Source organism: Chelonoidis abingdonii, chromosome 3, assembly GCF_003597395.2.
Source record: "Chelonoidis abingdonii isolate Lonesome George chromosome 3, CheloAbing_2.0, whole genome shotgun sequence".
Classification (NCBI taxonomy): Eukaryota; Metazoa; Chordata; order Testudines; family Testudinidae; genus Chelonoidis; species Chelonoidis abingdonii.
In genome coordinates this window covers 157101536-157115109 of record NC_133771.1, presented here as the reverse complement: position 1 = coordinate 157115109, position 13574 = coordinate 157101536, and the positions used below count along the sequence as shown (strand labels likewise).

General features: G+C 42.7%; 1 protein-coding gene across 1 annotated transcript in view; it reads right to left on the bottom strand.

The window, feature by feature from the left end:
* Window positions 1–13574, bottom strand: part of DNAH8 (dynein axonemal heavy chain 8) — a 621721-nt gene that overhangs the window by 394543 nt on the left and 213604 nt on the right. The window contains exons 26-28 of the mRNA XM_075064269.1: window positions 11134–11236; window positions 8398–8593; window positions 4453–4646 (exon numbers count right to left, since the gene is read on the bottom strand). Of these exons, the coding sequence (XP_074920370.1) occupies window positions 4453–4646; window positions 8398–8593; window positions 11134–11236 (493 nt within the window). The remainder of the gene's footprint in view (window positions 1–4452; window positions 4647–8397; window positions 8594–11133; window positions 11237–13574) is intronic.

Genomic DNA, 13574 nt, shown 5'->3' with positions numbered 1-13574 from the left:
TCTCCACTTGATGTTATTTCCCTCGGACCAGGGTTACTGTTACTCCTCATTTCTGAGATGAGCCACTAACACTGATAAGCATTTGGTGATGCTCAGTGTTGTCAATAGTCTAAAGTGTAGAACCCTGAATTGGTAGCGAGCCTCTCCGTCTTGAAACCTTTGGCATTTTCTATGAGAGATGTGACTGGAGAAATGGAAGTATGCATCTTGCAAAGCAAGAGTTACAATCCAGTCCTGTGGATCTAGCAATGGAATTATGGAGCCCTTAGTTAGCACTTTGAAGTTGAAGTGGCAAAAGAAGGTGTCATATTTGGATGTTGTGTGTTCCTCTCCTGTGCTGCTGCAACCACTATGGAACCAAGTATACGTGTGCAGATAGGTATACAAATCCAGTGGACAGTACCTGGTACCTTTTCTCCTCTTTCTCAGAGGTTGGTGAAATAGATGCCAAAGTTTGGCAGATGTTTTTTGTCATTAAGAGCTAGCAGTAGCTGACCAGGCATGGAAGCATGCAGTATATCAAAGAGATTGTGGGAGCTCTCTTCTAGTATGTCCCCAGGTATTTCGAGACACTCCTCAATATGGCAGATTAAGTCCTCAAAGTTCTTAGTCATCCAACTGGTTTGGTGTGGATGGAACCACTGCTTCGTCTGGGACAATGATGAGATGCCAGCTGATATAGTGTGCTCCTCCACAGAAGGAAGTTCCTCTCAGAAATTTTCTCTGTATGCTCAATCTGACATATAGGAATCTGAGCTACTTAGCTCCTGGAAAAGGAAAAGGGAGGTGTTCCTAACCCTAGACGGAAGTTCAGAAGAGGGTGTTATCTGGCATTGTGTAAGCCCCAACGGCTTCAAAAAGGTCATGAAGGCATGCAGTAAGGAAAGGGACCTGGAGGTCAAAGTGGAGTGAATAAGGAATTATGTATTTCCCTGTAAATACTTGATGTATGTGGTGAATAGGAGGCCCTTGATTTCCTCTTGATGCACAAGGCTCCCATGAATGAAAACGTGGGGCGTATATACGGGACCCTTCCCTGGTATTTCAGAATCAGAAAGGAGGATCTAACCTAGCCAGGATTCCAGGGAGCACCATGGAATACGTCTTGCTTGGTGATGAAGATGTGCTCATGCAGCAGTGATAGTCAGTGCCATAGCTGAGATTTTCAGCAGAGTGGAGAGTAACAGAGTCTGGCTCTGCTGTTACCTGGGGATCTCCTGGTACCATACATGATTAAAGTACTGAGAAAGATGATGTCATGCAAACTGGTGCGGAGGTTGTCTCAGTCCCTGAGACAGTCTTAAGAGTACAGTGCAATGAGCTCTCAGGGCTCCAGCAATATCCAATTTGGACTATGGTGTTCTCACGGTGTGAGAGTGATGAAGCAATTTCAGCCTTCTTTTTGGTCAGGTCTGCAGAAAGGTATCTGACTTTACATTTGCCAGAGGAGTGATGCTCCTTTCTCCCACTGGCTGAAGACTTACGACTGTTTCACAGCCCTACCAGGGTCCATAGCCAGAGGTGGATTAAGATACATTGGGGCCCTGGGCTCAAAGAACATTTGAGCCCTCCACAACCTCCCTCCCACTATGGAGCCCTGCCCCCTGCCTGATCACCAATTGGCAAGACCCAACAGGACAATACCTAGTTTTGCCAAAAAGGAGCTTGGGGAGGGGTTAGCAGCAGCGATTGAGAGTGGTGGTGGTGAGCGGTGAGGCTCGGGCCAGCCGGGCACAAGGGAGGAGGGGGACTTCAGTGAGTGGCTTGGGCCAGCCCTGCACGGGGGATAGGAGATGTGCTTGGACCAGCTCAGGGAGTAAGGGGAAGGGAGAGGGCCTCAGGTGAGCTCTGTCCCTCATGGGGAAGAGGGGCTTGGGTGAGTGGGCTCCCTCATGCAGGGGGAGGAGGAAAAGGGGCTCAGATTAGCTCCACGCCTGGGAGGGAAGGGGGAAAGGAAGAGGGACTAGGGTGAGCTCTGTGCCTCAGGGGAGTAAGGGAGAGGCGCTCAGGGGAGTGTGGCTCCATCCCCGTACCAAGCAGGAGAGGGGGGCTTGGTCCAGTGAGACACAGGGGCCAGGGGAGAGAGGGGAGCCTTGGTCCATCGTGTCACAGGGACAGAGTCGGGCCACCTCAGCTGCTCAGCCAGCACAGCCTGGGAGCAGAGGGAATATGGATTGCTAGCCACAGGCTGGGCTATCTTGATTATCACTTCAAAAGTTTTTTTCTCTTACTTAATTGGCCTCTCAGAGTTGGTAAGACAACTCCCACCTTTTCATGCTCTCTGTATGTGTGTATATATCTCCTCAATATATGTTCCATTCTATGCATCTGCAGAAGTGAGCTGTAGCCCACGAAAGCTTATGCTCAAATGAATTTGTTAGTCTCTAAGGTGCCACAAGTACTCCTGTTCTTTTTTCTGGAAAATATGCTTTAGTCAAATACAAGTTACTCAGCACAATGCAAGGGTAAGGTTTGATAACTTGCATTATATAGAAGGTTAGACTAGATGATCTAATGATCCTTCTGGCCTTAAAATCTAATAATGTTAATTACATCATTGAACAAACCAGAACTGAAGAACAGGGTTAACAAGCCAGCATATAACAGGGCAGAGAGCCAAAGACAACTGCAGAGACTATGCAACAGTCTAGAACTACCTAAATCTACCTAGCCTAATTATAAAAACAGAGAAAACACAAAAAATAGCTCAGTACAAATGGGGTTATTTTGGAGATTTTTAAAATGAAAAGCCAATGAAAGATTGAATGTGAAGACTGGAGCTTCTGACCTTATGTTGACAGGGGTGAGGAGGAGCTAAATGACAGCTGGGGCTAGGCACATTCATGGTTCTAGAGGACACTGCACTTCCAAGAGTTCTGTCTGAATGCACCTGGAAGCATCTGTCTCCCAAAGTAGGAGCCCATACTTGCAATACACAAAGCAGAAACAATAGCAGTTCAGTCGTATTTATATCCCTTTCTCTAGCTGCTTCCACTTTTGTGCTTTTTTCAAGAAACATTCTTACAAAATATTATTTTATCAAGAAATATATATCCTTCTCTAATATTAAGCATGCTGGGTGCCACAAAATTCTGGACATAAATACTCAGAGTAGTTTAATTAATTGCAGTATTTGAGGTATTTTTAATTCTAAGTATAATTAACAGAAAACGCAATCGTAAAAGTAAATGTCATGGTAAAAGAATATTATGCTGCAGTAAATTTCCATTTTTAGTGCTGCTCACCATAATATCAGAAACTGAACTTCTGGCACCCACATTCCCAATGTGTGGCTAGAGAATTCTCATAATTCTAGTGCTGTAAAGCCATTAAGGGTATATCTACACTGCAATTAAACATCCATGGCTGAATTATGACCAGCTGACTCAGGATCACACTACTGGGCTGTAAAATTGCAGTGTAGACTTTTGAGCTTGGGCTGGAGCCAAAGCTTTGGGACCCCACAAAGGGGGAGGGTCCCAGAGCCTAGGCACCCGCCTGAGCCTGAACTGCAATTTTACTACCCTGCACCCCAAACCTCATGAGCCCGAGTCAGCTGACACAAGCCAGTCGTGGGTGTTTAATCGCAATGTAGATATATCCTAACTCACCTCACTTGTGGGGTGCTCCTACTTAGGAAAAATACAATATATATAGTTTATTCCTGTTGCTGTAAGGTCATAGTGATTTCTTTCAGCTGTTAATCAATTTATTTCCACATCCTTTTCCTCCAATCTTCTTTAGTTGTGTTCTTATTTCAGAAGATGAAGAGACTTATAGAGTAGTGGTTCTCAACCTTTCCAGAGTACTATATCCCTTTCAGGTGTCTGATTTGTCTTATGTACCCCAAGTTTCACCTCACTTAAAAACTACTTGCTTATAAAATCAGACATAAAAATACAAAAGTGTCAAAATACATTATTACTGAAAAATTGCTTACATTCTCATTTTTGCCATATAATTATAAAATAAACCCACTGGAATACAATTATTTTACTTACATTTCAGTGTGATATTGAGCCAGTTTTTCACTTGTGAGCCTTGCCATTGGTGGCCGGACGGCAGCGGTACTGTATTGCCCCCCTTATTTCTGTGCTGCTGCTGACGGCAGTACTGCCTTCAGAGCTGGGCATTCAGAAAGCAGTGGCTGCTGGCCGGGGCATTCAAGTTGCTTGTGGCAAGGGAGGACTATTTTTTTTAATCCCGCTTCCAACCCACCCCAAAATATCCATTTCCACCCGCTCCCGCCTTGTTTGTTGAATTTTTATCCTGCTCCTGGTATTATGGCAGTGGGTCCTGTGAGACCTGCGGGACCCCTGTCCTACTGCACGGCTCTAGATCCTGTTGTAAAACTAGGCAAAAATCTAGATGAGTTGACATACCCCCTGAAAGACCTCTGTGTACCCCTGTTATAGAGGATACTCCTCTAGAAATGCTCATCAATAAATTTACCTGAACTTTAGCATCTCTGTCTTCTGTCCACAGAACCCTATATTTGTGAAAGTCTTGCAGTGCTTCACCAGCTGCTTTTCTTATGGAATTTACAGATGAGGAGAGCAGCACAACTAGTTTAGAAATATCTTTGTGTTCTGCGACACCTGGATAAAAATTTCTTAGCTTTCTTACAGGAATCTCATCAACTACTTCTGTAAAATAAACAATTTGCATAAAAAGTTAACAAACCATTAAAATCCACCTTCACATTTCCAAAAATATAAAACTATAATTTTCTCCCAATATATTTGTAACAAAACAGAAGACAAAAGAGTTAAACCAAAAATTGTAGAAGTTTCAAAATCTGTAATCTGTACTTCATTATTGCTTGGGCTGTTGCATCCCATTCCCCTATCCTCTATCTATATGTTGCGTATTTGCATTTTAAATGTTCAGGGACTTTGTCTTCATTCTTCTTGTAAAGAGCACACCTAGCACAGTTTTGATGTTATTTTATGTAAAGTGATATTTGTTAGGTTTGTTAAAACCATACATTTCAAATATTTAACCATACAAGCTCTCTCAAACAGTATGAGGTACTTTATCTCTTAAATGTGACACCATTGTTATTTCATGAAAGACCTTTTTCTAAGCAAACTGTGCCAAAATATGTAGTTTAAGGAGCTGTAAATGTCACTTGTCGCCCAAGAGGCACATTTTAACTTCAATTTCTATATGTGAGAGGTTAGTACATATAAGTCCATTAGAGATGTCAAACAATTAAAAAAATAATTACAATTAATTGTGGGATTAAAAAAATAGTCAAGATTAACTGCAGTTTTAATCGCACTGTTGAACAATAATAGAATACTAATTGAAATTTATTATAAATATTTTGGATGTTTTTCTACCTTTTCAAATATATTGATTTCAATTACAACACAGAATACGTGTACAGTGCTCACCTTGTATTATTTTTTATTATAAATATTTGCACTGTAAAAAAGATAAAGAAAATAACAGTATTTTTAAATTCACTTCATAAAAGTACTGTAGTTTAATCTCTTTATTATGAAAGCGCAACTTAGAAATGTAGGGTGCTTTTTTATGTAACCACACTCAAAAAACAAAACAATGTAAAACTTTAGAGCCTGCAAGTCAAAGCATGTAGGGACATATGAATTTTAGCATATCTGGCACATAAATACCTTACAACGCCAGTTAAAACAGTGCCATGAGAATGCCTGTTCTCACTTTCAGGTGACATAATTAAGAAGTGGGCAGCATTATCTCTCATAAATGTAAAAAAACTTGTTTGTCTTAGCAATTGGCTGAACAAGGGGGAGGACTGAATGGACATGTAGGCTCTAAAGCTTTACATTGTTTTGGTTTTGAGTGAAATGATGTAAAAAATAATAATTCTACATCTGTAAGATATTTCATGATAAAAGATTACACTATAGTACAAATATTTGTAATAAAAACCGTATGATAAAGTGAGCACTGTACACTTTTGTATTCTGTGTTGTAATTGAAATCAATATATTTGAAAATGTAGAAAAACATCCAAAAATATTTATAATAAATTTAAATTGGTATTTTATTATTAAGATTATGATTAAAAATGTGATTAATCACTATTTTTTAATCTAGTTAATTTGTTTTGCATTAATCACATGCATTAACTGTGATTAATCTGCAGCCCTAATTTACATACACTTGAACACATTTTTAAAAGTGTGATTCCCAATATTTTTGTTGACAATTATTGTTATGCTATTTTCTCAAGTTTTCTTTAACAGAGTCAAAAATATTTTCATGAAGTAATCAGGGCTGGCCTTAGGGAAAATAGCACCCTGGGCAAACTTGTATTTTGGCGCCCCTGACCCCAGCTGCCTTCCCCGGCTCCCTACCCCACCCCCATCGCCCAAGCCCCCACTGCCTCTTCCCCCACCCCTCATTGCCCCAAACTCCCTTCTGTGACCTCACACTCCAGGCCCACCCTGCTTCTTGCCTCTTAACCATAGCACTGCCCCAGCCCACATCATCCACACATATGGCCAATCCTTTCCTGCAGTGACTCACATCTGGATGCCACAGAGATGGGCATCATAGGAAACCCCACAGAAGTCACTTTGACTCCCCCAGCAAGTGTTACAGGGATTCCCTCATTTGGTCATTGAGCAAGACAGCCAAGACAATGCAGTAGGCGGTCTTCTGCACTCTCACAGGGTGACAGGGCTCTGGGGCAGAGTCGTATTTCTCCTGCACCTCTCAAACTCTCCCACTTAGCACGGCATCCAGCTGCTCTGCCAGAAGGTTGGCAGCCAAAGAGGAGGTGCACTAGGGGCATACGAAGGGGTCCCTGGGAGCTGGGTCCCCCAGGCTCTTGGAGCACAGAGAGTGGCCCCTGGGAGCTGGGTAAGCTGGGACATAGAGGCACAGGGAGGGGTCCCTTGGAAGATGGGGCAGCTGGGAGCTGGGGGAACAAGAAGCCGTCCCCTGGGAGCTGGGGGCACAGGGAAGGGGCCTCAGGAGCTGGAAGGGCTGGGACATAGGGGCATAGAGAGGGGGTTCCCTGGCAGCTGTAGGAGGCTGGAACCTGGGGCACAGGGTCAGGACCCCGTAAGACTTACTGATCTCTCTGCTCTGCAGTTTTAATTCCCAGACCCTTCCCTTCCCATCCCAATCTAGAAGAGGGGGCAACTTCCAGCTCCAATTGGCTGGCCGAGATGCCACACTCACATTCCATTGGGCTGAACGGCTTTTGTTCAGGTCATCCATGAAAAGAGGAACAGCAGGGCTGGGACAATCAAGGGGGAGAAAGGAGGAAAGGATCTGGCTAGAAGTCACAGAGTGCAGAGGCAGAACTTGGAACCAGCTTGGGAAACCACGCGGGGCAGTGAGCAGGTGGCCTCCACTCAGGAGCAGGGAAGTGTATGCAATGCTCCATGCCAGGCTGCACTCCGCAGGCAGCGAGGGGAAGCCCAAGCCCCTGGCCTATGCATCACAGTGCCCTCCTGGCTACAGCGTCCTGGGTGGGCACCCACATTGCTCTGCCCTAAGGCTGGCCCTGCAAGTAATGCTTTACGCATCCCTACATTCTCTCATATCATGGCATATTATAATTGAACTCTTAAAATTCTGTGCAACATATGCCCCTCGTGAATTAAATGACAATCTAGTTGCCTATTTAAGTTACTTATATGGCCACCATCACCTCAGCAGCCAAGCATCCCACAATCTTTAGTGTATTTATCCTTACTACACTCCTGTGAGTTACAGAAGTACTGCTATCTTGTATTTACAGATGCATATGTATACAGATGCATATATTACAGATGCAGAATTGAAGCACAGACAGAAAGCTTGTGATAGAGCAGGTTACTGAACCCAGGTCTCGTAAATCCTACCTAGTGACCTAACTACTCTAGCATCCTTCCTCTGTCTTAATAATGCTGGTAATTATTCTGCATATGTCCACTTTAGGAATGCAGATAATAATGAAATCTTTCAATTGTAATATCAGTGATCTGAATCCTAATAACAGCACTGCCACTCATTCCCATGTTAACCGTCCAGTGAATGAAGTTTGCATAACTTTTTATTTTATCCAATAACATGATGGGCTACATTCTTCGGTACTAAGAAAGTAGGAGCAGTATGTAACGGTAACACTAAAAAGTTTATGTTGCTTGAGATTAAAGGGGAAACTTATACTGTGACAATATTTATATTATGTAATAGTTTATCTGATTATTGCTTAGTTTCCTACTATTTTCATGAGTTTGGAATAGCCACTTCTGTTAAATACAACTGTCTAAATTAAAGTAAAAATAGGTAAGGTAATCCAAAAGAATACACATTAGGTCCCTTTCAAACCAAGTGAGAATAATCATGAAATATTCAGAAGCAAAGACATTTTATTAGAAGAAAAAAGTTAAAGTAAGCAAAAAACCTTACTTTCTTCTTTTTTGGCTGCTCTCCCTGCTACCATACTGGGTGATGAAGAGACAATAGGTACATTTCTGTTCAGTAATATACTCGATTTTTGTAAGTGTTGCTGTCCCCAATGTGCGACTCCACGACTTACTTCCAATGTTAATTGGATCATGCGATTGATGACTTGCTGAATATCATCTAAACTAGGAACCATTACCTGCACAAAATATAAAAAATGTTGTTTAAATAAATGCATCATAACCTAATTTTCCAAGAGCTACATTGAGCCTTTCGTCATAGTCCTTGCTAAAGGTGCTGCATAGTTGTGCCACTCCGTAGAAGCTCGAAATGATTGTGACTCAGAAGCACTCCTCTGAATCACAATTGTCCCGAGCTCCTGTTTTACCCAGGGATGGACATATGCGACATTGCACTATTACCGGCCACAGAATATTACCTTTCTTGCATCCAACTACGCAGTGCCATTGCTGGTGCTGACCTCCACCCCCACCCCCAACAATTAAAGGATTGCACTGCCTGCCCAGGAATATTTCTGAAGTTGGGTGTCCTCACCAGCTACCTATTCTGTCGAGAGGAAGTTCAACCCCACGAGTGTAAGATTTGTCAGATCTTCACACCTATGTATTGCCAAGACTGACAGACTAAGCTTCAGACCCCTCTAATTCAGGAGTAGCCATGAGAGAAGCTGAATTATCCAAGGTTCCTGGCTGGAATCCTTGAAGGCGCTGACAAAGACAGATACAGGTTCAAAAACCTTCACTTCTGGATTTGCAAAGCTTACCTCAACTTCTTCAGCATCATTACTAGGAGCAAGACCTTTTCTGAAAATGTCCTGTAGTGTCACAATGCAATAATCATACAATTATGATTAAGGCATATTCATGTTTTTGGTCCCAGATTCGATTAAATTTATTTTTAAAGACACAGATTTTTCTCCTCCTCCTCCCACCCACCCCCATAGTATCACTATGAGGCAGAGTTATGGTAGTCTGGGTACCCTAAATGTGCTTTTCCATATCTCAATGTTTGCATTTCTTTTAAATTTAACATTTATTAAATTTGTTGGATTCATGGCAAGCAGTGCTGAAAATTCAGGATGTGGAACAGAGTCCTAATTAAAGTTTGAAGCATCATCAAATCTAAATCTGCTCTTGAAGGCAAATTCAAAGCATAATATTTATTAAAGATATGGACAGACTTCCAAGGAGCAGATTTACAGATTTCTTCAATAGGAACATGTTTAAGGCAAGCAAAAGACACTGTCACTGTCCTAGTACAAAGAAACCTTACAGTAGGTGGCACAGGGACTGCAGCTTACTCATACCATTAAATGATACATTGTTTAACACTCCTGGAAAGAGTCTGAGCACATATACTAAGAATCATAAAGGTCATAGTGTAACAAATAACCAAAATGACTTCCTAAAACTGGTAGTTCAATTGAAATAATACAATAAAACTACCAGAAGTCTTGTATTTATAGATAATCTGAGTGAGCTTCCCATCCTTGAATGGAGGCATATCTGTCACTAAATTCTTGGTAGACAGAAGCCAGGAGAAGAGAACTCCTTTTCCACTTGATGTGGGTCTTTCTGCCAGTCTAATAAGAAGATAACAACATTTGCAAGTGTCCCTTGCATGTCCATGTGATTCTTTCTGGGAAAATACACTGATTTTTAACTACCCCTCTCTGGAACATAGGTGAAGTCTAGCAAACTGTGTCATGTAGGTTCAGGAGACCATGTGTCCCAGAGGCCTGAGGCACACCCTTGTTGATGTTTTGGTGAGCCTGTAACTGGGTAATGAAGTTCACTATGGTCTGGAATCAGGGCCGGTGCAAGAAAGTTTCACACCCTTGGCGAAACTGCCACCATGCGCCCCCCGTCAAGCCCTGCGGCAGCTCCGCCCTGAGGCGCACCCCCGTGGCAGCTCCCCCCGCCCCGGGGAGCCGTCCAGCACCTCCACCCCAGCTCACCTCTGCTCCAGAAGCCGTGCTGTCAGCTGTCACCAGGCTCATGCCATGTGCGCTAAGCAGAGCTGTGGAGCTCTTCCCAGCCACCAGCCCCACCACCAGCAATGAGAAGAATGGCATGGGATGGAGCAGCTGCTGCACTGGGAGGGAGAGGGAATCTGAGCCGCCGGCAGGCAGCCCAGGGGTTCCCCTGGGTCAGCGTGCCACCGGCAGCCCGAACCCCTGGGCTGCCGGCAGCGCACTGACCAAGGGGAACCCCTGGGCTGCCTGCCAGCTGCGGTGCACTGACTCAGGGGAACCCCTGGATAGGCTGTCTGCCGCCGGCGGTGCACTGACCCAAGGGAACCCCTGGGTGGGCTGCCTGCCGGCAGCGGCCTGACCCAGTCATAAAACAGCCAAAGCGTCAATATAAAAAAGAACCAATCTAACTTTTCAAACACCAAAAATAAGGGAGAAATTAGCAGCCAAATACAATAATTAAAAAAAACAGAAATGAACAAATATGAAATATAGTTGCTGACAAATACTACACTATATAAATGGTTCTGATCTCAGCAGCTGGCCACTGTAAGAGGGAACTGAGGATGTCAGGCTGTGAATACATTTTACCAAGGGGACACCTGCCTTGCCCCAGCAGTCACTGTTCCTTTAGATGGCTTCAAGGTCAGCACAGGTATCACACATCTCACAAGTGGGGATATGGAAATGTAATTCTTGGATAGCATCTTTTTACTTTGCTAAATATAATATCACAAATTGCTTACCACATTAGGAATAGCAAGATGCACTTCAGCTTTTAGGAAAGAAACAACCTCTTCAGATTTGCTTGCCTGAGCAAAAAAAGCTGTTCGTCCAAAGGTGCTGGTGCTGAAAATAAAATTGAACTACATTATATATACTTCAACATAAAACTTTTCAACTATAATGCCATCATCATTTGAGTTACTGGAAAAGGAAATTACTTCCCTTGAAATTAGGCATCTCTGAAATCATTTTATAGAATTCTCAGCCCAGGATCTCAGTTCTGTAACACAGGACAGATAGAATGCCCTAGTTCTAAAAGTTTTTAATGTCTAAGGGTAGTGGTAGCAGCCAAGAGCACCACCGTCCCCACCAAAGATAGTCACATGTCACCCTGGACCTAGCCACTGCCCTTAGAGCCTTCCAGTCAGTACTTGTTTAAGTATGATGGACAACTCCCCAAAATAATGAAATCTGCTCACCAAGCATTTCAATCAGGTCCTTCAATAGGGTGGAAAGTGAAATTGCCAGGATGATAAACCAATATAAAATGATCAACACATGATTAAAAACATACTCCAAAGATAAAAAAAATGAAAACAAGTTGCAAGAATCAGGACACTTTAAAACGGACAGTTTCCAAATTCTAAAATGCAATGGCATCACCTGGAGTGGAGCACCCACAGGGACAGCACTTGAAGAAGAACAGTTTCCAAATTCTAAAATGTAGTGGCTAGGTGAGTGAGAATTCTTCAAGATGATATATTTAGTGAACCAGAAAAACTACTACGTAATTTCCTTCTCTCAAGATTCCTTCTGTGCAGGGTAACTGTGCTGAAATTCTGGCTCCACTGAAGTAGACGCCAAAACTCCTATCGACTGCAATGGGGCCAAGATTTCACTTTGTCGCTGAAAGCATGAGTCATGTCCCCCCTCATCTCCCCAAATGGACAAAGCTGCAACAAGCACAATGATAAGACACCTCTTAAACATCCAGCACAAGAAACTAGATATATTAAAGTCTGTAGGAGGAGACAGCAATTAGAAAGAAAAAAACTATTGAAAGGAAATTGCCAAATAAAGAAAAACCACATCCTGAACATTTTTGTTTTCTTGGCAGTGGTTGTAGGGCTATAGCGAGAATTTGGACTTCCCTACCTTGGAAATAAATTTTGGGTATGAGAAGCCTGAAACTTGAAGCCAAACCCAAGCAAAAATATTTTATAAAAATGTGAAGAATAGCTGCTTTATATATGTCTGCAACGGGAAGATCTCTGAAGGCAGGCAGTGGCCAGATGTTATGTGTAGGAGTTGGATTACACAACCTTGTCAGCAGGGCCGTCCTCAGGCATATGCAACATAGGCAAACACGGGCTGTGAGCTCGGGCTACCATCGGGCATAGGCACACCAGTTTAATAATACTGCGTAGAGCCCTATAAATCCTAGGGAACACTCAGCTTGTCAGAGAATTTCCAAAATCCATTTGTCTGAGGTTCAATCCATGCCATCATGAAAAAGATAGTGATTCCTCAAGAAGAAATGGAAGGGAAATTAAAATCTGCAAGTTTAGAAAATTCAAGCGTGCCCTTAGATTTGCTTCTTTGAGGAAGATTCAGAAATTGAACCACATAAAGACTTTTTTTTCTGATTTCTAGATCTCTATCTTCTAGTAAACAACTGTCTCATTGAGGAACCCCTGGACCAAGCTATAGTCTACTATTACTGTTGGCCCTTATGCTGAAAATGGAAAAGAGTCTTCCACAGGAAGGTTGGTATACAGACCAGGATTGATCAGGAATTCTTTAATTTCTAGAGTGGTGTCTTTTAACTGAACAACTCCAGTTCTTCCAAAGGGATATTTCCCATATTTCGTTGCATGAAATGGGGGAGAACCAATCACCTAAGCAGGGACAGTTTCCCCAAAGTGTCTGCTGTGATTACAGAACTGACCAAAATCTCTGTGGATAGTTGATGCCATGTCTAGGGGGCATCTGAGATAACTCTAGTCTTGGAATCCTAGACTCTACTCCAAGGATTGCATCTGCGATCCAAGAAAACACTGCAAGTGTTCTCCTTTCTCTGGTATCTTTGCCCTGAGTATGAGGAAAAGGAGTGACTCTGCATTGAGGAAAATCTTTATTCTCTTCTTGGTTTGTTGGCTGACAAAGGAAGCAACTGTTTGGGTTGGGGCATTGTAAGCCACAATTGTTTCACCATCTTTTCTCAGAAAAGCAGGGATTCTTTGAACTTGGAAGCACAAAATATTTGCGGAGAGCGTTTGTTTACTATCTACAGATGAAGTGAGATCTAGCACTTGGCTTCAGAGTTTGAGGTCACTGTTCTAAAGTCAAAGCACATGGCATTCACAGATACATCTGCTATGAAAACTGTCACCGGATGAGCTTCCTTAGGATTGAAGGAAAATCCTGGTTGAATGATTGAAGGAAAAAATCTTTTGTTAAT